The 24754-nt window shown below is 51.8% G+C and overlaps 3 protein-coding genes across 3 annotated transcripts; 1 reads left to right on the top strand and 2 right to left on the bottom strand.

Moving 5' to 3' along the window:
* Window positions 1–834: 834 nt before the first annotated feature.
* On the bottom strand, window positions 835–2131 carry LOC135993222 (probable G-protein coupled receptor). Its single transcript, XM_065642899.1, is given in 2 exon segments — window positions 835–2079; window positions 2081–2131. Coding segments are annotated over 2 exon segments (1296 nt in total).
* A 1788-nt stretch (window positions 2132–3919) lies between these two features.
* PARP3 (poly(ADP-ribose) polymerase family member 3) lies at window positions 3920–7563 on the bottom strand. The gene is made up of 10 exons (XM_065642858.1): window positions 7396–7563; window positions 7072–7201; window positions 6452–6642; window positions 5953–6088; window positions 5489–5700; window positions 5200–5349; window positions 4969–5046; window positions 4556–4733; window positions 4204–4350; window positions 3920–4089 (listed from the first exon to the last, which is right to left on the bottom strand). The coding sequence occupies exons 1-10, from the start codon at window positions 7561–7563 to the stop codon at window positions 3920–3922; spliced, it is 1560 nt and encodes a 519-aa protein (XP_065498930.1).
* Window positions 7564–9662: 2099 nt separating this feature from the next.
* Window positions 9663–24438, top strand: RBM5 (RNA binding motif protein 5). The gene is made up of 24 exons (XM_065642436.1): window positions 9663–9794; window positions 9935–10499; window positions 10760–10915; window positions 12565–12634; window positions 13109–13182; window positions 15476–15559; window positions 16256–16316; window positions 16472–16537; window positions 16687–16847; window positions 17904–18001; window positions 18432–18519; window positions 18714–18791; window positions 18880–18952; window positions 19358–19443; window positions 19736–19814; window positions 20080–20171; window positions 20699–20863; window positions 21338–21484; window positions 21565–21636; window positions 22063–22242; window positions 22450–22524; window positions 22964–23061; window positions 23140–23269; window positions 23764–24438. The coding sequence occupies exons 1-24, from the start codon at window positions 9778–9780 to the stop codon at window positions 23887–23889; spliced, it is 2841 nt and encodes a 946-aa protein (XP_065498508.1). The 5' UTR covers window positions 9663–9777; the 3' UTR covers window positions 23890–24438.
* Window positions 24439–24754: the final 316 nt, after the last annotated feature.

Raw genomic sequence — 24754 nt, 5'->3', positions numbered from 1 at the left:
TGTCATTGCCCAGGAGCACGCTGCACGCCCCTCCCCTCCACCCTGTGCCACCGTGTCCACCCCAGCGCACCCCTGGCCAGCTGCCCGGTTTGGCTGGCATGTGGCACCTCTGGCTGGGCTTCAGCTGGGCAGCTGTGGCCATCAACAGCCCAGCACGGACCACCATCCAGCATCCCCGCCTGGGGGACAGCCCCTGCCAGCTGGGGGGGACAGGAGGCATGGCTGGGCATGGCCATGGGTATCACATGCAGCCACACCAGCTGGGAAAATCCAGACACGGCCAGAGCCAGCCCTGCAGTGACATCCCCCTGGTAAGTACCACGGGTGACAGGGACTCCTCACCGAGGTGTTAGTTTTGGGTTACACAGCCAAGGATGGAGGGCTCCACATCACCAATCTAGGCTCAGCAGGGCACCCAGAACCTTGGTGTTACTGGTGTTAGTGGTGTTAGCTGGGCCATTGCTCCTGGGTAGGGTGCAAGGGACATCTGCTCCTTCCCACTGGCCAAGAATGGTCCCAGTGGAGTGACAGAGATGGAGGTGTCTCCTCCTCTGCCCCTGCGTAGGAGCCCCTTGGCATCCCATGTCCCAAAGAGAGCCTGTCCATGCAACTGGGCTGTGCTGGTGGGGCCAGAGCCTGTCCCAGCCTGCAGAAGGGAGATGAGGCTTCCCCAGATCTGCAGAGAAACCATCTTCCACCATAACCTCAGAGGCAAAACTTGAATAAGGACCTCTCCACATCCAAGAGGCTGGGTCCAAGCAGGTCCAGTGGGTCCCTGGCAGGTCATGTGTCCCCATCCTGTTCCCAGCATGGTGGGACAGGGCCTCATGCTCCTCAGCTGCTCTCCTCAGGAACGTGACCTGGGATAGGGTAGCCCACCTTGGTCTGGTCCAGCCTGTTCCTGGGGCTAGGGCTGATGCAGCTGGTGTGCATCTCCAGTGTGCAAGTTGCTCTCTGGAGGAACTGCAGGAAGTTTTCCTGGACAGAAGCCTCTGAGACGGAAAGACAGATCTCCTGGCCCAGCGGATGGTTGAGACAGCTACGCCGGAGCCGGGCCAGCTCTTCCCGGATCTGGCGGTTCAGCAGCCCATAGAAGAAGGGATTGACAGCAAAGGAGGAGTAAGCAATCCAGGTGACCACCATCTCCCCATGCCCACCACCCACTGTGCCAGCGGTGACAGAGGAGTGCAAGTGGAAAGCGAAGAAGGGCATCCAGCAGCACAAGAACTGCCCCACAATGAGGACCAAGGTGAGGATGGCCTTGTTGCTTCCCAGAAAGCGCTCTGAGGTCAGCCTGGGCAGCGGCAGGTTCCTGGTGGTGATGATGGTCACTTGGCTGGCGACGGATTCGGATCGGTGTCTCGGTACAGTTGCCTGTGCCGGTACAGGCACGGGTACGTGCTGCAGGGATGCCATCCGGGCCACGCGGTAGACACTGCAGTAGACAGCAAAGATGAGGATGGTGGGCAGAACAAAGCAAACTATGCTGAAGATGATCACAAAAGCCTTCTTGTGGGCCCCAGGGCTCCAGTAGACTGTGCAGCGGCTGGCGCTGGTGGCCCCATTGCCTAGAGGCCAGCTCACCACTGCCAAGATAGTGATGAGAACAGACTTGACCCAAATGAAGATCAGTCCGGCCACCGCCAGCCTGATGGTCATCTTGACCTCATACCTCATGGGGTGGACGATGTAGTAGTACCGCTCCACGCTGATGACAGAGATGGTGAGGATGGAGGCACTGATGAAGCAGACATTCAGGAATAACATGCCCTTGCACTCGGCAATGCTATAGATCACCCTGTTGAAGCAGGAAGAGCTGGAGATGATCCCCAGGGGCATGAGGAAAATGGCAGAGAGGAGGTCAACCACGCAGAGGTGGCAAACAAAGATGAACTTCCTGAGAAGGGGGGTTTTGAGAATGACGACCATCACCAGGGTGTTGGCCACCAGGGCGGTGAGGGTGAGCAAGACCATGCAGAGGAGTCCCACCACCTCCTGGGCGATGGACTGTTCAGGGGCAAAGAGCAGCTCTGGGCTGTCCGTGGTGTTGAGCCCCGTTGGGCTCGCCATCCCCGCCGAGGGCTAGGCCAGCAGATCTGGTGCCTGGGCAGCAAGGGCTCTTCTCCTGCATCCCTTAGAGGGAAAACCCACCACAACCATGGCCGTTGTCTTCTCTTTGCCTGTTGGGGAGGGGAACAGGGAGTGAAGGAGAAGAACCAAAATTAAGAAAAACCACAGAGAAACCCAGAGGTGATCTGAACCCCTCCAAGATGCCAGAGCAGGAAGATGAGGTCACAGCACCCTGCCTTCCCCAGGGCTGGCATCAGGCTGACCCCAACGCTGGCACCTGTGGGCACCTGTGCCAGGCTGACACCCCATCCCCCTGCCCCAGCACACCCTGGGAAGGGAGAGCACGAACCTCCTGCCCCATCCCTGCTCCAGCTGTGGGGACCCTGGGATGAGTCCCAGCTTACCTTTGCTCCTGGGGGTGGGTGATGCTCCCTTCTTCTCCAGGGTCCTTCTCACCACCGCCACTCGTGCAGCACAACAGGGGCTGCCAGCCCCTGTGCAAGGCCACGCTCCCCCTTCCCTGTGCTCTGTCACCCATTCGTCATCGTGTTTGCCTGCAGCCCGCCAGCTGCGGATGGCACCAGCTGTCACTCCCGGGCGCTGCCTGCACTCGTGGCGGTCCCACGGGAACAGCTGCTGGGTCCTAGCAGCCAGTGGGGGCTCGGGAGGGGGGGACTGGCATCCCTGAACCCTGTGCCCCCTCAGCCTGGCCACCCACTGCACCAGCCCTGAGGTCCCCAGGGGCGCAGGGGGACAGACCTACAGGCCGGTCCTCCTCACCAGCGTGTGGATGCTCTGGGGCATCCATGGGGCATCGGGGTAATGCAGCCGGCAGTCGCCCTTCCCCAGCACACCAGGGACTCAGATGTGTGCTGGGGGGGCACACATTGGGTGGCCACAACAGCCTGCAGCCCCTCCAGAGCCACTGCCACTGTCCCTGTGGGGACCCACCACCACCCTTCCCTACTCCGCACCCACCTCACCAGGTAGGAAAGAGCCAGCACCGCTCAGTGCAAGGCATGGTGTTTTTATTCATGATCAAAGCAAGCTCTGTCCCCATGTGTTGCGTTAAGATAATTAATTTAGCAGAAGTTAAGCCCCGGGCAAGGCAGCTAGGTTGAACTCCTGAGTGATGCAAATAACCTCAAGTCAGCACTATAAGTCTAATGTTCTCAATAGTATAGCACAAATAGTATAATATACACTATAGGTCTGGGTGCATTCAATGAGAAATTCTCACGACCAGATCCACAAATAACGAGGTTTATTAAAGCAATAGGTGCAAGTTCTTTTAGATGCCATTGATAAATACACTGTCTGCCAAAACACACTTTACTTGCAAAAATACACTTTAGTTGAAATGAGATGTTAGTTGCAAGAAATAAGTATTGGTACCATATATATAAATTTTAAGATGACTATATAGCGCTATTGATGTGATTACAAATACAAGCTTGAATTCTAAACTTGGTATAACTAAGTGCACAAATCTTACCCAAGAGCATCCTCCTGAGGGCGGGGAAGATAGGCTCAGCCTGTCAACTAGTCCCAGAAGTTCTATTATGCTGTTCCTTTGACTTCTCAGTGATAGTGTCTTCCCCCCACCCTTCCTCCTCTTCTGCACAGCTGCCTTACATGCTAAAGATGCGATATATCTTTATTCTCAAGAAGTGTATCTTTGGTATTTAGTTTCAATCATTTTCCCCCTCGGTAATTATTCCACACCCCTGCCAGCCTGCCCCTTGCCAAGCCCTGAGTGGGGTGGCTGGAGAGTCCAGACCACAGCGCTCAGGGCTGGTGGGCACCACCAGCTGGTGCTGGGAGGGGGCTGCGAGGTGCCTGGGCACCCTCAGAAGTGGAGCTGGACGAGGTAGTGGATCCGACACTGGCTCTCCTGGTAGATAATGTACTCGCTCTGGCTGAAGGAGGAGTTTTTGTAGGCGGGCATGGGGATGGGCTTGCCTTGGCACACCAGCACCTTCCTGCCATCCAGCAGCACCTCCTCGTCCTGCGCAGGGTCTGGGCGAGAAGACACCTCCCGCCACGTCAAGCCCAAGATCTGGCCTCTCTCCCCCCTGCCCCATGCCCAGCCCAGCCCCACAGACCCCATGCCCCCTCCTGCCCCAGGCTCACCCGGCTCTGTCCGGCCACACGCCAGGACACTGTCATAGCCAGCGGGTGGCTGACACAGCGTGGGGTCATCGCAGGTGATGCAGTAGGGCTTGCCCAGGGCCACCTCCGTCAGGAACATGACGCCAACCTTCTCGGATGTGCAGCTCACTGCCATGGGAGAAGGGGATGAGGATGATGGCACCAGCCCTTGCATTCCCACCTGGTTGTGCCCAGGCCACCCTGGCACACGGGGACCAGCTGCCATGGCAGGCAAGGGGTTTGGCATGGCCACAGCTGCCTGGCAGGGGGTATGTGAAGGCAGCTGGGCTCGCACAGACCCTGCAGGCGTCCCTGCCTGTCCCAGGACCCTCACCATAGCTGGCTGACTTGCTGTTCTCAGAGGCGAAGTAGATGCCCTTGCCCACACACCCACCCAAGTGGGGCATGATGCGCAGCCCACTCTTCAGGATAGCCGCCACCATCGCCACACTGGTGCCATACCAGAGCAGGCACCTGTGCTCCACGTGGTCATGGGCTTTGAAGCGCTCATCCTGGAGAGATGCAGAGCTAAGGGTTGTCCACAGAGGGAGACGTGAGTGCCACCCAGCCCCCCCAGCCCAACCCCAGTGCCAGGATGGAGGGGCCAGGGAGCAGGTGCCCGTTTGCTCCTGGCCAGCTGTGCTGAAGGCCGCCCAGGGTGGAGGAGTCCAGAGCCCTAATGCTGTTCTGGGGTGCAAATGGGGCTTCCCCACTGCGGGATGGGGATAATTGTCTCCTCCTTCTCACCTCACCATCTCGGGCCACCTGCCAGACGTTAAGGATGCGGAGTTTGTGCCCAGTCTGTGTCACGTAGTTTTGAATCAGCTTCCGGGGGCGGGGAGGGCAGGAAAGCAATGTCACCACAGGCAGCCATGCCAGCAACACCCACAGTCCCCCTGGGGCAGTGGGGACCTTTGGGGTGCCCGCAGGCCTGACACTGTTGCCCCCAACCATGGGGCATCGTGGCACAAGTGGCACCTGGTACTCCCGGGAAGCCGGGTCCAGCAGGGAGAGCTGGCAGGACAGCAGGGCGTAAATCTGATCCAGCGGATGGGCGACTTCCTCCTCTTCCTCCTCCTTCACCTTCTGCGCCTGCAGGCTCTGTGCCAACTCGATGTCAGCCAGCACCTGGCAGGCACAGACCGGGGACATCCTCACCACCGGTGCTGGGCATTGTGCCGTGGGAACCGGGGCAAGCCCAGACTCCTGCCGGCACCTCCCTGCCCCACAGGGAGGAATGTCACCCGATGGTGTCCCAGCATCTCACCAGCAGCATGTCCTTGGCACGCAGCAGGTCAAGGGAGTTGATGGGGGGTGGTCGTGCCCCCCCAAAGTTATGGGAGACGATGGTGTAGAAACGGGAGGAGAGGTCCTCCAGATGGGCAGCCTGGGGGGGCTGCTCCCATAGCGCCACCTCCAGCACCTCCAGCGCCTCAAAGCCCCTTGCAATCTGCTGCTTGCTCAGCATCTTATTCACATCTGCCCAGGGGAAGAGGGGAGGGCCTGGGGGAACCCATCCACCCTACTTGCCCCCCAGCTACTTTAAAGAACCTCCAGCATCACCACAGGCACACGTAGACACCCATCATGGGGAGTCCAAAGTCGCATCAGGTGCCAGCCTGTCAGTCGGGATGCTCTAAAATCCACCAGCACCTCTGCCCCATTCACCTCCCTGCCTGCAGCCCCCGCTGCAGCCCCTAGACCCACCCCATGCCACCCGTCACCTCCTACTGATATTCATGGTTTTCATGGCATCCTGGAACATGTCACTGCTGAAAATGAGGGACACCAGGTCCTCCGTGGCTTTGTCCAAGGTGCAGGGCAGCACCCGCCGCTTGCAGACTTTGTCCCTGTCCATGGCATCCACCTGGAGACCCCCAACATCACCTCACTGCCTGTAAGCCCTGCGGGAGGCTGTGGGGACATGGCACCAGGGCTGCCTGTCCCGTCGGGGAGAGCCTGTCCCCAGGCAGCAGAGTGACGGGCAGACACTGCCTCTGCTTTATATGACCAATGCCACCTAGATGTCTGTGGTTCTTGCTTGGGATGCCCTTCCACTCCATCTCAAAGCATTAGCCTCAAATGTCTGCCCACGGGCTGGTTCAGCTCATGCGCGGAGACCCACCCCCATCCTGCTGACCCACTTGTATGTCCTGATGCCCACTGGGCCAGGGGTGGGATGTGAGGACCACCCCACTGCGGTGACGCCCTGGCTGCCCGGCACACTCACCCTGAGGGCAACCTCCATGTCCTGCCTGGCCCCTGCCCACACCTTGGTGAGCATATACTTCCCCGGATGGGCAACAAAGTTCTCCCTTGCCACCCAGCTGTTCTTGGTCTTCTTCTGAAACATCTTCTCAAAGTCCTTCTTGGCAGCCTCCAGGGACGCAGAGGCTGTGAGACTGGACTGGCCAGCTCCCCCTGGCAGTGGGCAGCAGAGGTCAGGACCCCCCTGCACCCCTATTCCACCAACCCCATACTGGGAGGAGTAGCTTGGGAGCAGGGGGGCTGCAATGGGGGCGCTGCGGGGCAGCATGCAGGAATGTGCCAAGCCACTAGCACCGAGTCTGCAGGTCCCTCCAGCTCGGGGAGGCACCCCAGGACTCCTTGCTGGGTGTCACGTTCACTGTCACCGCAGTGACAGGTGCCATGTCCCACAGCCAGGCTGGCCCCTCTGTGTGGGGCCAAGTCCTTGAAGCCCCCCCAACAAGGGTCTTACAGCAAGGCCGATGAGTTGCTTGCTTTGGGACTGGGAACATGAGGACCACCAGGTTGAGCTCTGAGCTTTGGGGATCCCAAGGCAGGGTGGGGACATCCGGGGCTGTGGGGACGAGTGGTTCCAGAGTGGACGTACCACACGGCCCCAGCGAGTCCAGATGCTGTATGCACCATCGTGCTCGATGAGCTGGATGATGTAGAACTTATTGCTGTTGGTGCTGATGTTGGTCAGGTTCAGCATGCAGTCACAGTCCTCGTAGACCTACAGCAAGTAGCATGGCCTGGGATGGCACCCACACAGCATTTGGGGATGGGGGGCAGTGCAGAAGGGACGCAGAGGGGTCTGCAAGGAAAATTGGGGCTGCCCCCGTGTCAGCGGGGGGCGTTGCCAGGGGAATTGCACCTTCCCATCTCCCCCCATCCCAGCCCCGCTGGGTACCCCAGCCCCGCTCTCACCCAGGCGCCTGGTGCCGTGCTTAGGGGGCACAGCCCATCGATGGTGGCTGAGGGCTTCTCCTCAGGGGCAATTTCCAGGGCTGCCGAGGTGGAGCTCGAGGCGTCATCCTCCTCTCCCCGCTTTGCTGCCTGGTCCTTGCCATCTGGCTGCTTCGGGGGGGGACGCATGGCACTTGGAGGCCATGGCTGAGCCGCCTCTGCACAACCAGTGCAGTCTTAATCTCCCTGCAAAATCCCTGGGGAGTTGTGAAGAGCAGAGCAGGAGGCAAGAGATGTCAAGCTGCCATCCCAGAAAAGTCTGTGCGGGCTGTGCCTCGCTTTCCCTACACCTCCAGACCACAGCTGAGCTGCAGGAGGGGATGGGACTTCTGCTCCCAAAATGTCGCAGCCTTGCCCCTCTCCTCGAGGCGGGGGCAGAGCCCCTCAGCACCCTCCAGCCACCAAGAGACCCCAAAGGGGAGACAGTTCAGTAACATCGACCCCAGGGGGAGCACAGGGTGGGCATGGCCACTTGAGCAGCAAATGGAGGTCAGAAGAGCTGCAAGAGGACACAGGTCTGCTGCCAAGGAGCCTGGAGAGCCCTGCCTGGCCCCCACCTCCCCTCATCAGGGACCCCCAACCCACGGGAGTGTGTTCCCAAGGCTCCTCCAGCCCCTTGCCCCCAGGGGCATACAGGAGAGGAAAGCATGCAATGCTCTCCCGAATCCCCCCCAAGCCCAGCGGTATAGCACCCTGCAGGGCAAGGGCATGGTGCTTTTATTTGGGCACCGAGGGGCTTGGGCAGCCCCTCATCTCCTATGCCCCCCTGGTCTGAGCCAAGCAGGGTGTGCCAGGGGCAGCAAAGCGGGTAGAAGAGTGGGGAGCAGCCATGTCCTACCTGCTCCTGCTGCCCAGGGCTGACGACCCCAGCACCAGGCAAAGATGCTCCCCGTCAGGTAGCCTCTGGGAGCTTTTGGGCAGGAAAAACCTTTTCCCAGGCAAGAGCAGGCAGGGGCCAGGGATGACAGTGAAAAGAGCTGTCACACCCTTGGGTAGGGCATGCACCTTGCCTGCCTGCCTGTTGCCTACCTGCCTGCTGCCTGCCTGCCTACCTGCTGCCTACCTGCTGCCTGCCTGCCTGCTGCCTACCTGCTGCCTGCCTACCTGCTGCCTGCCAGTCTGCCTGCCTGCCTGCTGCCTACCTGCCTGTTGCCTACCTGCTGCCTGCCAGTCTGCCTGCTGCCTACCTGCTGCCTGCCTGCCTGCTGCCTGCCTGCCTACCTGCTGCCTGCCTGCCTACCTGCTGCCTACCTGCTGCCTGCCTGCCTGCTGCCTGCCTGCCTGCCTGCTGCCTGCCTGCTGCCTGCCAGTCTGCCTGCCTGCCTGCTCCCTGCCAGGCGGTCTCCCAATGAGGGGTGACCCTGCCCGTCATTTGCCCCTCCAGCCAGACCCCCCTCCGCTATGCCCTGGAACAGAGAAAACAGTCTTGAAAGAGTTAAATCCTGCATCGTTTCACATGTTAAATCTCTTTTTTTTGGGTCCCTGCCAAACAGGCAGGGCTGAGGATCGGGCAGGGAGGACTGGATGCTGACACTTCAACATGTTTTGATAGGTTCACAGCCATTGCTGCCTTCTCATGCGTGCAAACTTCTTTGTTAGGAGAGGAACACGTCCCTGGGCAGCAGCGGTTGCAGGGCCGGTGGGGATGGGTGGTGCGGGCAGGAGGCAGAGCTGCCCATGCTGCTGGGGACATGGAAGGGACAATGCTGCTGGAGCCAGAGCGTCGGTAGCTTTGTAGACCCCGGGCTTGGCCACGTCAAGTGGGATGAAGATTTTTCTGCCGGGGCATGTGTGACAGGACAACGGGCAACGGTTTTAAACAGAAAAAGGGCAGGTATAGACTGGACATAAGGAAGAAATGTTTTGTGACGAGGGTGGTGAGACCCTGGCTCAGGTTGCCCAGAGAGGTGGCAGATGCTCCATCCCTAGAGGCATTCAAGGCCAGGCTGGACGGGGCTCTGAGCAACGTGATCTGGTTGAAGATGTCCCAGCCTATGGCAGGGTGGTTGCACTAGATGAGCTTTGAAGGCCCCTTCCAACCCAAACCATCCCGTGGCCCCGTGGTCCGCAGGAGGGCACCGGGGAGCGCCGAGAAGCCCGGCCACGGGACTCGCCCCGCCCCGTACTACAACTCCCGGCGTGCCCCGCGGCGGCCGGACACGGCTGCGCCTGCGCACCGCTTGGAAACTTCCAGGCGGCGGGCGCGGTGCCTGCTGGGTAGAAGACGGGCAGTCACCTCCGCGCCATTTTGTGGCGAGGGAGTGAGGGGTTGCGCGCGTGTGTTCGGCGCCCCGTGGTGGCGGTTAGCGCTGCGCTGTGTGCGTGCGGATCGTGGGCAGCGTCATGGGCTCGGACAAGCGGTGAGCACGGGTGGGAGGGCGAGGAGAGAGCGGAGGGAGGGATGGAGAGAAGGGGGGGGCGGCCCCGCGGTGGGGGGGCGATGGGGAGGGGGTCGCTGCGGGCTCGCTTGGTTCTGAGCTCGGCCCCGTGTGCCCCGCAGCGTGAGCAGGACGGAGCGGAGCGGCCGCTACGGCTCTATCGTGGAGCGGGAGGACCGTGAGGAGCGGGAGTCCCGCAGCCGGCGCAGGGATGACTACAAGCGGTCCAGCGAGGAGCGCCGCGGGGACCGCTACGATGACTATCGCGACTACGACAGTCGGGACTACGACAGCCGAGACTACGACAGCCGCGATAGCCGAGACTGCCGGGACTACGATAGCCGAGACTACGACAGCCGCGATAGCCGGGACTGCCGGGACTACGACAGCCGCGACAGCAGGGACTGCCGGGACTACGATTGCCGGGACAGCAGGGACTACGACTGCCGGGACTACGACAGCCGGGACTGCCGGGACTACGACAGCCGGGACTGCCGGGACTACGACAGCCGCGACAGCCGGGACTGCCGGGACTACGACAGCCGTGATTGCCGCGACTACGACAGCCGCGACAGCCGAGACTACGATTGCCGGGACTACGACAGCCGAGATTGCCGAGACTACGACAGTCGCGACAGCCGAGACTATGACAGAGACTACGATAGCCGCGATTACGATAGCCCGGAGGTGAGCGGGGCCCTGCAGTGCGGGGGGGAAGGGCCGGGGCGGGCGCTGGTGGCCTCGCCCAGCGCGGGTCCCGACGTGAGACCCCCGGGCCGGGGTTGGCGTCCCGGGGGTGGGAGCTCGGAGTTCTGCCCGAGGCCGTCAGGAGCAAACCTGAGCGGGGTGGCCGTACGGGGGGTTGGTGGGTTTGTTGTGCTCTGGTTTTGGGGAGGGGGCACGCTGCTGGAGAGCGCGGTGGTTAATTGTGGGCGCTGGCTTCTCAGAGGGAGCGGGAGCGCAGGAACAGCGACAAATCAGAAGATGGCTACCATTCCGATGGCGACTACGGAGAGCACGACTACAGGAATGACATTAACGATGAGAAAGAGAGCAAAACCATCATGTTGCGTGGCCTTCCCATCACGGTTACGGAGAACGATGTAAGTAGCCCAAAAGGGGCTTTGCTTTTCTTGCAGCCGGGAGCTCAGGGTCTGCGTGTCGGCAGGTCTGTGCTGTAGGCGCTGCTGCCATTTTGTTGAAAGCTGCGTCATGGTGGCCCCTCTGCAACATGTTGGTTGCGCTGCCATTTTGAATCCTCAAAGGATTTAAACTGTTTCTGTTAAGTAACAGAGGTCAGTTGAATGTTAACCAGTTTCTTTCAAACAGAACAGTCTGTGAATAGTATTTTTTTTTTCCTGTATGTTTGGATACTTTCTCTTGAGCGGATTTTAAGCTGCCTGCTTTTTTCTGCTTTTCGATATAGGAGAGAAGAGGCAGATTTTTTTTTTTTTTCTCCTCCCCCCCCCTTCCTGGGAGAGGGGAGTGGGACAGAGACAGAGAGGAGGTACTTACTTGAATTTTCCCAGGTCTTTATTGAGGGCAGAAGCTCTGCCTGGTGGGGTTACACACACCCCGAGCTCCTCAGCTGCATAGCGCCCTGCACAAAGCTGCTTTGTCTGGGTACAACTGGGGAAGTCATAAAATGGCTGCTGTGGAGCTGACGGAGCAAGTACACATGAGCTTGGTACATGGTTACCTGACTTTTTTAATAGAAAAATGTTGAATGTGATCAGCTTTGAGCTTTTTCTTTGTTTTTCTTGCCGGATTATTTTGGTTACTAAGATATAAGACCAGGGGCAAGAGGGAACCCTCTAAAAGCTGAGCTATTCCAGTTTGTTTTCAGGCACACTCCACCTCTGCCGTCTTTGTGCATCGATTGCTAACACAGATCCATCTCTTTCCAGCATTTCTGCAGTGGAGGTTTTTTTTCTTGGTTATTCACTGTTTTCCTAATATTGAGTGTTCTTTTTAATCATTGTGTGTTGGTCTAATATTTTTGTAAGTGCTTGATAAAGTGTAGGCTCCTGCATCCAAATGAAACAAGCCAGTCAGACATTACACAGAACATTTCGGAACAGTTTTTATTTCTGAGGTACTAATGTTGTAGCTCTACAGTTGTGCAAATAACTGTAGCATAATTTATGGGAAAGTTTAACTCTGGAGTCATCATGTAGATGATGCATCTTAAGATAATATTAGTTTAAACCTATTACGGCTGAAGAACTGATGTCTCTTTAGCTTTTTGTTTGATGATACATTCTTCGTGAATCCACTTTATCTTCTGAAAAACAGAAGGGAGTCTACTAAAGGGTGAGAACTGTAGCGTGAGGCTTAAGAATGGAGCCTTGCAGTATACTGTTTGCTAGGAGCTAAGAGGTGTTTAGATAGGCTGGGAGAGGGATACTAGCAGTGTTCTTTATAAAAACTTAAAAGCAAGCACAGTATTTGCCAAATCTCGCGCAAATAACCTGGGAACACAAGATCATAGGGATTCAGATTCAGTTATTCTGTGTCCTCAGTGAAGATGACAGTTGGCTTAGTGTAGCAGAGGGTTATGTGCGTTCTCTGGTGCTCATCAGTCTCCTGGTAGGTTCTCTATAAAGGTTTTTTTTTTTAATTCCCTGAGATAGTGTTGAGAATTTTATGTTTCTCTGTACCTCTTGCATGTACTGTGAGGTAGGTTGCTGTGACTGTCCTAGCTGTCTGCCAAGATGTGAAAATTTAACTGTCTGATTTAAATCTCATGCAGATTCGTGAGCTTATTGAGTCCTTTGAAGGTCCTCAGCCTGCAGACGTGAGGCTGATGAAAAGAAAGACAGGTGAGAACTCTTAATCCAGTTTTTGACATCACCTTCCTCTTCCCCAGCCCAAAAGAGTATCCAGAATTGTCCCCAAACTGCAAGCACATGAAAAAAAAAATAAAAAAAGGTTTGCCATGGCTAAGGAATGTGGCTTTTGGAAGACTTAGATAGCTGGCCAACATGTTAAAAGAAGTCTGTCTACCGGGGTTTTTGTTAACAGGTATTGGTAAGTAATAATAGTGTAAACCCATTTAATGTATGTAGTCTGTTGCATGGTTACCTTTAAACATGGATTCAAATCAAGTGAAATGTAGCCAGTTAAGGGAGCTTGGTTCCTTGCCATGGCAAAATAACGAGCAGATCCCAGCAGTTGACGTCGCATTTGTAAAGCTGCTTTGTCATGAAGTAATGAAGCAGTTGGAGAGAGATTCGCCTGTTTTAAAGGAACTGACTAACACAAGTATCCCGTCTATATCTGAATGCTGTCTCTAGGTGTAAGCCGTGGTTTCGCCTTCGTGGAGTTTTATCACTTTCAAGATGCTACCAGCTGGATGGAAGCCAATCAGGTTGCTTCACTCACCAAGTCTAGATATATTCCTGAAAATGGAACAAGTCTGTACAGTTTAAAAAAAAAGGAAAAAATAAAGGTGGAAGGAGTGGTTTGTTCCATAACAGTGATTTAAAAGAATAAAAGCTTTGTATATATTAAAATTTGTAACAGTAGGACAGAATATCAGTTAAAATCAGGAGAGAAAATTAGCTGTTTTGGGCACTTACTGATAAAATGTGCCATTGTTGTAAATGGCTTGGTTTCAGTTTAATTGGCTCATGAAGGTTTAACAAGTAGTCCTTAGAAAACCTACTTCCACTGGACGTTTCCTTCTCTGTTTCCAGAGAAGGCACCAGATCACTGCATTACATTGATATTAACCCTGAAAGAGAAGTGTCGGTTTATGGTATTAGTGTGTCCCCCCATTTAAGGAGGGAGAACTGACTCTTCTAGAGGAAAAACGTGTTTATTCCAACTAAATTTGGTAGAGAGTGAGTTCTCATAGATGTTATGCTGTGCATTTTGGCTTTTTTGGTGTATGAGTTGAAAAGGAGCCAAAATGGTACCTCTACCTTATTTCCCAATAAGATTTTCTTGTGCTGCAGTTTTACTTGCTTTTGCTCCTTTTTGAATATTCATTTTGTTTTAACATCAGAGCTGAAATATACTCTCAAAGTAAGCAAAGTGTATCAGGCCCTTTTTTACAACTGAGTGTTTGATGTGAAGGTCCCTGGGCAGCACGAGGAATGCTGTTCTGTGCTGTTGGTGTTATATGTTTAAAGGAATGGCACCATGATGGGATTCACAGGCAGTTCCAGCAGGTGGAAGCTGGTGTGTGTCTTATGCTGGAGTAGGATTTCACGTGTCCTATGCCATGGGTGATTTCCCCAGCCAGAGAGCAGTGTTAAGATTCTATTGTCCTGATGTGCTGCTCAGTAGGGTGGATGCAGTGGAAAGATTTACATAAATTAATGCTGAGCATATTTTCAGAAACAAGATAGTTTTAATATATACAAAGCTGTACGGATGCATAATTTATTGAAACATATTCAAATTCACTCCAGTAACCAGCCACCCTAGTAGTAGGGAAAATGCAGAATCTTCCCAGCAGCCTGGTTGCTGCCTGTTAGATGAAAGAATGATGTATCGCAACTATGCCAGCAGCTTTGTTTCTATGTGTGCATATCGAGTGCTGGGCCCTCCAACCCTCCCTCCTGCCGGTAGGAGAAATGGCTTTGCCCTGTTTAGTTGTGCAGAATGTGAGAGCCTTATTCATGCTATGTGCTAGATCTATGTCAGACCCTGTTATCAGAAAAGCCACCGGTCCTGACACTGCTGTGGTACCTCTGCAGTAAGCCAACCTGCTATAAAATTAGTTCTATTAAAATGTCTGGGGTTTGGCCTCTAATATGCGCTCCCTCAGACGTACTTCCACCTGTTTGACTAAAATAAGTTGATGGCCGTATTTGGAAAGGGCATTCTGCATACCCATGCTTGTCAAAATGTGAAGCTGAGAATCAAGGCTTCTAAATAGGTGTAAATTCCTAACACCTCTAAAGTCAGGGGATGTGCCGAAAGCATTATGAACTTTTCCTACCTCTGGAGAAGCTTCACTTGCAGTCTAGTTACTCTTTTTGGAGAGCTCCTGCCTGAATGAAGAACACAAACCTCTCGTGCAGGCTTCCAATTGAACTGATGCATTAGACAAAGGAAACCACTCTGAGTTACGTTTCAGTTGATGGCACTTGTAATCCAGCCTTCAAGAAGTCTAAGCAGGGTCCCTTTGGGAGGAGTTACTGTATTTTCAAAGGGACACTTCTGAAGAAAGTGCTTGGAACAGTAATCCAAATATGGTTGTTAAAAGGTCCGGGGTGTTTGGAGTAGGGGAAGAAGTGAAGCAGTCACCTAAGGACACGTTTAAAAAGTCGCTCAGTGCTATACCAGAAGTGAATAGAAATGTGGGGGTAAAGAGATGCCTAAAAATGTGTTAATCCTGAATGCAGCAGGTTAGGACTTTGTCTCCTTCGAGACACTTCCTGGTTCCATGTCAGCGTTTAGTGTTTGGCAGCTTTTTCAACACTCCCTGATTCCGTTTATCTTTGCTCCACATCCCATTCTCTTACTGCCCTCGTCCTCCTCTCTGCAGGATTGGATGGGCAGGGTGTAGGTGGCGGTGGTTGTCCTCCACATCCTCCCCATATGTTGTCCATTTAATTCAGGAGCACTGATTCCTCCGAAGGGTGCTCTGCCATGGGAAAATAGACATGTGTGCCTCGATACAGGAATAATTGAAACCACTTTTTTTGCAGAAAAAGCTGGTGATTCAAGGGAAGCAGATTGCGATGCACTACAGCAACCCCAGGCCTAAATTTGAGGATTGGCTTTGCAACAAGGTATAGTGCCTATTTTTTTGTTGGAGGGAGTTTGTCTTGGCTTCAGTGCTTTTCACCAGTCCAGTGGTTTGAACAAAGCAATATATGATTCAGACCTGCTCATACTGCTGGTCCGTATGACATCATAGGTATAGTAAGATGCAGGAATTAAAAGATTTTGTAGCTCTGGTGGCAAAGTCGACGGAATGACAGAAGTGTTGCCTCAGAAGACACATCAGCTGGGCAGTGAGCTGTGTTGGAATATGACGTCATTAGGTGATGATTAGTGTTGAATTGCCACTGGTCTGCACACTGCTATGTGTTCCTTGTTTGACACCCCCCCACAAGTGGAGATGATTTAGTGAGATAAAGACCGGAGTGTTTTGTCAGCCTTTAACTACACTTTTTGCCCGTAAAGATAATTCCCTTTCCAGCCTGTGTTTCATTTAAACATTGCATTTTTTGAAGTAGTTACTGTGCCTGGGATTGTAGATGGAAGATGACACAGTTAAAATAACTAATTCAGGAGAACTAGGGAAAAGGTAGCGGGGATGTTCTGAAAAGCAGCTGTGATACAGGCAAGGGTGGCTTTTGCTGTTCCCTACGGCTCTGGTGCTTTTAGCTTCATTAATGTCGGGGGGTTTTTTACTGTACAGCAAATGGCAGCATTGTTACAAATTACAGGAGTTCTTACTAGTCTTCTCTTGTTCCTTGTAGTGCTGTCTTTACAACTTCAGAAGGAGGCTAAAATGCTTCCGCTGTGGAGCGGACAAGTTTGGTACGTTACGTTACGTTGATCTCCTTGATTCTGGTTTTGTGGGAAACTTTCTGTCCTATGTAGGAAACAAAGTTCACTGTACGTCTGGCTTGTGAAATGCTGAGTTTGAGTGAATGAGCCATATTGTGACTAAATGTTTTCCTCTTCTTATGAAGATTCAGAACAGGAGGTGCCACCTGGAGCAGCAGAAGCCGTTCAGTCTGTGGATTATTACTGTGATAGTAAGTTATCTTTCACTTACTGTATAATGTGAAATGTGAACATGGGTACTAAAATCCTTCCTGTACCTCAGACTGTCCACTGAAGAACTTAAAGTACTCTAGAAAGCCATTGTGTGCACAGCTAATGTCATACTTTATTTTCTCCTCAGCCATCATTCTCCGAAACATCGCTCCTCACACAGTAGTGGAGTCCATCATGACTGCCTTATCTCCATATGCATCTCTGGCAGTGAATAATATTCGTCTTATCAAAGACAAGCAGACTCAGCAAAACAGAGGCTTTGCATTTGTGCAGCTGTCTTCTGCCATGGTGAGGGCCTTACTGATGTGTTGGAGAGAAACAGCTTGTTAATGTGCTCCTACAGCTGAAGCACTGAGAGCCTTTGAGCTGTCTGAAGGACTACCCCTGTTCACCAAGGGTTAATTGACACTTGATGTGTAAAAGCCCTTCATCATTAGCTTCAGTTTGGAAAGAAGGTGGTGGGATGTTGTGAGCACATTGGAAAGCTATTTTCGTAGCAGAGTGCTGTTCTGGATTGAAGGCTAGCTTCATGCTTGGATCACAAAAATAATGGTCTCGGATCATATTTCGTTCACAAAAATGAAGGTCTGGGGCATGTGACGTGGGAGAAGGTGCGCGGAATTGGGCTTCTTCTACCTTCAGAAGGGGGAAGAGGGAGATCTTGCTGCTCTCTGCAGCATCCAGTGGTAGGGTGTAGGGACAGCAGACTTTCATCTTGAATGTGCACAGGGATAGCACAGTATGCAACAGCCATACATTGAAACATGGGAAATTGCAGTGAAGTACAAGGAAAACCTTTCTGTGAGGGAGGTCAGATTACTGGCACGGGGTCCCTGAAGGACAGCAGAATCTCTGTTCCTGGAGGTGTTTAAAAGACATTTAGATGTGGCGTTTTGGGACGTGGTTTGGTAGTGGACTTGGCAGTGTTAGGTTTGCAGTTGGACTCAATGTTCTTAAAGGTCTTGCCAAACTCAGTCAGCAGCGTGATCTGTTTGGATGCGCTTTAGGCAGAGCAGAACAGTTTGTCGCATGAAAGAGTGCCTGATTTCAGACTCTGCTGGCTTTCCTTTTAGAGTAATTTGGGGCGAACGTATGTATAAAGCTAAGATTTTAGAACGTGTTTAATATTCAGTGACCCAGGGAAACCCATGCTGGTTTGTGTGGGCTGTGATCAGTCCCCTTGTGCTCTTCTAAGTGTGTGTAGTATGAGGAGAGGAAGGCATTCTTACAGCTTTAGTTGCTTTCAGTGGCTGTATGTGAGAAGATGGAGCTTTGGGAACTTAGGAATCCTCCTATCCTCCTCAGTAACTTGCCTTTCATCATAATGAGTATTTCTCGTTGCAGGATGCTTCTCAACTGCTGCAGATTTTACAGAGTCTTCAGCCACCATTAAAAATTGATGGAAAAACAATTGGTGTTGACTTTGCAAAGAGTGCCAGAAAGTGAGTTGCTATAACAGTTGATTATTCCCCACCCTGTTTATATTAAAGATTTGTAGTTGTCATCCAGGCTTTTATTAAGATTACTGTTACTCCAGAGTTTTGCTTCCCTTAAGTGTCTTGTGTTGCATGCGTCCTGCTCTTCACTAGGTGTGAGGAGAGTGGAAGCAGTGTTTCCTACCAGCCCTGAGAACATCGTAACTGCTTGTGTACACAACATGCTTGTTTCCTTGGAGACCTAATGACTTGTTCTTGATTGTAGAACAGTAAAATTTCTTTACTTGCCAAGCAGTGCTTTGGCTTATTCATCACAATCAGTATGTTTAAAACTGCTAAGAAATCCACACATAAGGGTAGACTCTACCTCCTTGCATAGGGAGACACTTCAGAAAAGAGCAGTATTTAATCAGATGTGTGATTTTTGTGGTTTCAGAGACTTGCTTCTCCCAGACGGTAACAGAGTCAGCGCCTTCTCTGTGGCAAGTACAGCCATTGCTGCAGCTCAGTGGTCGTCCACTCAGGTATGATTTGGAGGCTGTTGCTATTGTCCTTCTTCCCTGAAAATGAAAATGTAGGGCATATAATTTCACTGCTGGCCCCTTGTTTGGCTGAACCGACCAAAGCTGTTCTGACAGGCTGAAGCATAAGCAGTGTTGAAATTCTTAAAGGCAGTACTTTATCTGTCTTTGACAAAAATTACCTGCTCAAATTTCAGCCACAGACTGGAGAAGGCAGCACCCTGGACTACAGCTACCTGCAGTCAGGACAGGATGGCTACACACAGTATGCTCAGGTTAGTAATGGTGGTTGTGCTCTAACTGGTAGGTTGTTGTAATTTGGGCGTCTGCTCACCTTTCATTGTTATTCGTTTCCCTTTGCAGTACTCCCAGGATTATCAGCAGTACTACCAAAACCAAGGAGGAGTGTTGGACACAGACACAGCTACTATATCAGGTAGTACTTGCGACATGTGGGAGATGCTGTTGTTTGTAATGATAATTTTGCAGTAGTGGTATTTTACCTTAGCCTTTATGTTTATTGGGTAAAGGGAGACTTGGCTCACTCTGCTCTCAGGGTGTCTGAGTGAGTTTGTGTTACTAGAGAACCATAACAAATCCAGAAGCTGTCAGAGGCCAGGAATTGCTGGCTTTGGGAGCAGAATATTTCCTCCTGAAAAGGAAGCTATTCTTTGGGTAGAAAATACAGTGTATCTGTCTCCTTTTGAATGTTTATTGCCTTGTTTGGCTGCTGGAGCTGGAATTAGGAGCTGAAACTGTAAACAAAGTAATTTTAGCACTAGAGTGAAGCAGTGTTTCACAAACGAGTTGCCTTATCCATTTTATTGCTCTCTGTTGGCAGGAGCTCCGGTCACTACCACCACAGCTGCAGTTGTGTCCCAGAGTCCTCAGTTATATAATCAACAGACAAACTCACCTGACTCTCCGGTAATTACAGCACTAATTACTCCTTGCTTAGTTGTGTCCTTTGCTCTTTAAAGTGGGTGGTAGAGCAAAGCTGCTGAGTGTCCATGGATTAAATCAGTGTTTGTCTTAAGTCATCTGCCATTTCTGTGATAGTTTTGTTCTCTGTTGAAGATGAGTACGCACTGTGCAAGAGTTAACTGTTGCATGTGCAGTGTGGGCTGCTCGTGTCTTGGCTCGCTGTTATTCTGTTGTGCTTCAGTGACAGATTTTCTAATTGAGGTTCCTGGTTTTGTTTTTTGGTTTTTTTTTCCAGTCACAATCAGCACCGCCTACCACTAGCACTCAGGCACAAACAGCTCCCCCAACTGGTGTAGTCCCTGGAACCAAATATGGTAAGCAAACGGGAGTGGCTCCTGGGGACAGGTGGCTGTCACTATAGCAAGAGAGAGACTTGGCTTTAGCTGAGTGTTCTATCGTCGTATGTCAGTGGTGAAGCTGTCCCTGGAGAACATATTCTGCAGGGGTGATTAAGAGCCCTTTACAGACATGTCTGCTGTCCTGGCTGCTAATAATCTCAGAATTTTACCTGAAATGTAGAAAGATACCTGTCTGAATTCGACTGGAACGACCATATCCCACGCTTTAATTTTTTTACAGCTGTCCCTGACACTTCCACCTACCAATATGATGAATCTTCAGGATATTATTATGATCCTATAACAGGGCTCTACTATGATCCTAATTCCCAGGTAAACACAAGTTCTTCCCGCCTGTCTTAACTGTTAAGGTCCTTATTTCTCATCATATGAATGAAAGTAACTTCTGAGGTGCACAAAATACCAAATGCAGTGAATAACTCTCAGCAATATATATAAGGCTGGGACTCGACTTCCCTTTGGTAAAGCACTTCATTTTTCTCTCAGTTTTCCTCCCAATTTGGCCCACGTGGGATTAGCGCTTGTCCCAGACGCTGTAATTGAACTGGTGCATTGAGGAGTGCCCAACAAAGTGCACCCAGCCCTGGGCTCTGGTGGGTCATCTCTTGGGAGAGGCAAAAGGTTCTCTCTGCTGCTGGGCAGAACGCCTGTGTTTGGGGACAGAGGCTTCAGCCACTTCATGCCTTTTGACTGCTGTGTGGAGTTTGCAAACTTGTTTGGACTCTGCAAAACACCTTCCCGTTTGATGCGGTAGTCTGAATCGGACACCTCCTTGTGTTCTCCCTTGAATGCTTAGCTTGTATGAGACGTTTAACTGTCTCTGTTCCTCTCTCCGGCAGTATTACTACAATGCCTTAACCCAGCAGTACCTTTACTGGGACGGTGAAAAGGAGACCTACATGCCTGCTGCGGAAGGTGTCACATACCAACAAACAGCTACCACAACCACCACCAAAGAAGTGAAAGAGAAGAAAGAGAAGCCTAAAAGTAAAACAGCTCAACAGGTAAAAGATAAAATGGGATTGTAACTGGGCCAAAGTCTTCTGTGGAATGGGATAATAGTTCCCCTTTTTCATGACAGAAGGAAATCCTAGATAATTTGGTGGGGTGCATGCCTGCAATTTGCAGGCATTGTAGAGGGCTGCAGAGAGGTGGAGTTGGCAAGGCTTCAGTGCAGAAAGAAGCTCTGCATAGGAGGAACGCGTGTGGAATCATGCCAGGACCAGTGGGAGTATAACTGAGCCGTCACTTAGAGGATTAGATTGATAAGAAGGGTTCGTGCAGTAAAACAAGCAAGCCGCGGTATCTATGAACGCTGTATACAGGGAAACAGCTGCACTACATCTAGTATCCTGTGATTTAAAAATAAAAGGTAGTGGGTTGACTTGTTCTGGAAAGTGTATGCAAGATTGAATCTGTGTCACAGGAGATTGATAGCTGTGAGAGGAGCTGTCTGAACAAACTACTCTGCATTTCAGATTGCTAAAGACATGGAGCGCTGGGCAAAGAGTTTGAACAAGCAGAAGGAGAACTTCAAGAATAGCTTCCAGCCACTGAGTACCAGGGAGGAGGAACGGAAAGAGTCGGCGGCTGCAGATGCAGGCTTTGCACTCTTTGAGAAAAAGGTGAAGGTGCTGGCAATAGTGTGTGGTGGGATGTGGTATGGCAGAGAGCTCGGTGCTCATGGTATTCTTGTCTCATCCAGGGAGCTCTGTCTGAGAGACAGCAGATCTTGCCAGAGGTGCTGAAAAATGGGGACGATGACAATCCACTGAAGGTGAGTATGAAATACCTGACAGGTGTTGCCAAAGGTTACTGGTAAAGCTCCTCAGAGGAGATGGAGCAGATACTTGCTTTCCAAAACTGGATTTCCACAGCATCACCTGTAAAAGGTTGTGGTGGTTCCAGTGCAAGTGCAGTAGGGTGGGTGACTGAGAAATGCTGGGGAAAGCTGTGATTTCTTCCAGCCTCTGGAGCTCAGTTGAGGTTTTGAGGTCTCTAAGAACTCTGTACTCAATTTTTTTTTTTTTTTTTTTTTGGCTAGTGGGAACTGAGTTTTGAAGCCACTGTAGTATGTGGTTCTTTTGAGTTGCATTTCATCCTTAGTAATGAGAGAGTAATGCCTTTCCTGTGCAACAAACACATCTGCAGCCTCCGTGGTCCTTTTCTGGGCTCTCCCCTTAACACTGTCCTTTCTTTCCAGCGTGGCCTTGTGGCTGCCTACAGTGGCGATAGTGATAATGATGAGGACTTACTGGAAAGAATGGAGAATGAGGAAGAGAAGCTGACAGACTGGAAGAAGATGGCTTGTCTGCTGTGTAGAAGGCAGTTCCCAAACAAAGATGCTCTGATTCGGCACCAGCAGCTATCGGACTTGCACAAGGTAGTTGCATTTTGCTGTCAGGATGGTACTTGGTTGCCATAATTCAGTGTGTTAACCAAAGCCACGATGCATGCTGATGTTTGGAAAACTTCCTCTTAAAGGAAAAATAGTTGCAGGTGGATTGCTGCTCTCCCAGAAGTCAGCTACTTATGTAGAAAGAGCTGTTGTGCATTTTATGCTGTTAACATGAATCTCTTTTTGTTTCAGCAAAACATGGATATCTATAGGAGATCAAAGCTTTCAGAGCAGGAACTTGAAGCCTTGGAGCTGCGTGAGAGAGAGGTCAGTGCTGAAATGAGCAGATGAGTAGTAGCTAATGGAAAACCTGCACAGGTGATATGTTGAGCACTCCTTATCCTGACACATGTCACTTGAGGTAATACTCGTAAGCCAACCCCTTCTTGGGTCAGCGTTCAGAGTTGTCCTTTTACACAGAAGTGTCCCACATCCCACAGCTACTGCTTAGCAGGGAAGGGTCCTTCCAGCTCAGGGCTGCCAGGCTGGGCCCAGAGCCCTTCGAGTGGCAGCAGCTAACCCTGCAGGTCATGGGGCCAGGCTCTTCCTGCCCAGTGCAGGTTCTGATGTGCTCCAAGGACTTGGGTTTGAGGTTCTCCTTTCTGTGGTGGTAGGCCATGTTTTAGCAGGTATTTAGCTTACTTACGTAGCTCAAAGATGAACAAGTGTCTTTAAATCAGCACTAAATCTGGTTCCCTCGTTGCAGATGAAATACAGAGATAGAGCAGCTGAGAGGCGGGAGAAGTACGGCATCCCAGAGCCTCCTGAGCCAAAGCGCAAGAAGGTCTATGACGCTGGCACAGTGTATGTATCCAAAAACTCCCCAGCAATTACTTCAATACATGATGAGCAGTTTGGTTAACTCATCACTTCTTCCTGCAGTAATTACGAGCAGCCCACCAAAGATGGCCTCGACAACAGTAATATTGGCAACAAGATGCTGCAGGCCATGGGCTGGAGGGAAGGTTCGGGCTTGGGAAGAAAATGCCAGGGCATCACAGCACCCATTGAGGTAAGGAGAGATGAATGCTTTCTTGATGAGGTTTGGTGCAATTTTTTTATCCAGAAGCACTTGCTGCTGAAGATCTTCTGTGGAAGAAACTGTGTGATCCCCAGTGAAGTTGCCACTGTCCACATTAGCTCCTGTTTGTCCTGCTGGATCCTAGAGCTGGGGCTCGCAGGACTGTGCTTCCTTTTGAAGGTGCTGTGGGAGCTGCATGCCCGGCCCTGTGTGGGGTGGGCTGCTCTCCCTCCAGCTGTTGGCTTCCCAGGGTTTGTCTACACCCCGGGTTACGCCATGAGGAGCTGTATTGTGCTGCTCCACTTCAGCTGCTGTTGGGGTGGGGTTGGAGTGGTGCGAAGCGTGGGATGATCACAGTCTGTGCTGCCAGTGCTCATGGCAGTGTGGGGTCCCCTGGGGAGCTTGAGAAGCTGGCTGGACTGATGAGTCCTTTGTGATGGTGTGGCCTCTGGCTGCAGAGCTGAAGTGTTTCTCCTCTCTTGCAGGCCCAAGTACGAATGAGAGGAGCTGGCTTGGGAGCCAAGGGCAGCTCCTACGGCGTCTCCACTGCGGATTCGTACAAAGATGCAGTGCGGAAAGCCATGTTCGCTCGCTTCACGGAGATGGAGTAATGTGCTCTGACCCGCAAAGCACGTGTCAGCCAGAACTGACTGTTAAACTGTAGCCTTGGTGGCCTGGCTGTATTCTGGTTATGGTTTAGAGCTGACCATTTCATTCCCTTGGACATTTTTCCCTCTCGGCATGTGACACTTCCATGAGCAGATTGTCTGAACTGCCCTGACTTCATGCTGGAGAGCTCCTGGTTAGACCAGAGGGGATGCTGATCATTATACGGTCCTGTATATAGTGTAATGTATTTCATGTTCAGAGCGTGTTGTCCAGATGCCACTCCTGCCCTCTGGAGCAGGGGCAGGACCTCTTAGCTGTGGTTTCACAATGTCTTTGCTCTCCTTTTGTTGTATTGTCTGTATTGGTTTTGTTTTGTTTTGTTTTTTGGTTTTTTTTTTTTTTTGAGAACTTTCCTGTACATTTTGTATGATACATCTTTGTATAGACTTTTTGAAGACTTTGATTCTAGTTGCCAGTTTGGCTCATTTCCAAAAGAAATACATCAAAAAATGTTCCTATATCTGTTTCTCGGTGGGTGAATGAAGAATAAGTTGCCAATGCTACTTGTCCTTTCTGTGGTTCTGCTTCTTCCTTGATGAGACTTCATCCTGGAGTCTCTCTCCTCCACACCATGCTGCACTCGCCTGCTTATTCTTTCATCCATGTGCTGTGCCTTGGTTCAAGTGTCATTCTCACAGCTGCAGCAGGGATGCTGGCTGGGGGAGGACCAGGTCTTCTATCCCTGCTGTAGCTATGGGCGCAGCAGGGGACCAGCAGAAATGTCTGCTGCAGCTTGCAGGTCCTGCTTGAGGGCCCCTGGGCAGTACCCTGGTGGGCTGGAGGGGAGGGTGGGTGACCTGTGCGCCC

The sequence above is a fragment of the Caloenas nicobarica genome, chromosome 11 (assembly GCF_036013445.1).
Source record: "Caloenas nicobarica isolate bCalNic1 chromosome 11, bCalNic1.hap1, whole genome shotgun sequence".
NCBI classification, from domain to species: Eukaryota; Metazoa; Chordata; class Aves; order Columbiformes; family Columbidae; genus Caloenas; species Caloenas nicobarica.
This window is presented reverse-complemented; position numbering and strand designations above follow the sequence as displayed.

Coding starts and splice junctions, on each gene's coding strand:
- PARP3 (XM_065642858.1), bottom strand. CDS start 7,563: ATGCGTCCCCCCCCGAAGCAGCCAGATGGCAAGGACCAGGCAGCAAAG. Junction 5,701..5,952: donor CATGAAAACCATGAATATCA/GTAGGAGGTGAC, acceptor TCCCCTGGGCAG/ATGTGAATAAGATGCTGAGC. Junction 4,734..4,968: donor AGGTGGCCCGAGATGGTGAG/GTGAGAAGGAGG, acceptor GCATCTCTCCAG/GATGAGCGCTTCAAAGCCCA.
- RBM5 (XM_065642436.1), top strand. Junction 15,560..16,255: donor AGGATTGGCTTTGCAACAAG/GTATAGTGCCTA, acceptor TGTTCCTTGTAG/TGCTGTCTTTACAACTTCAG. Junction 18,520..18,713: donor CTCAGTGGTCGTCCACTCAG/GTATGATTTGGA, acceptor CTCAAATTTCAG/CCACAGACTGGAGAAGGCAG.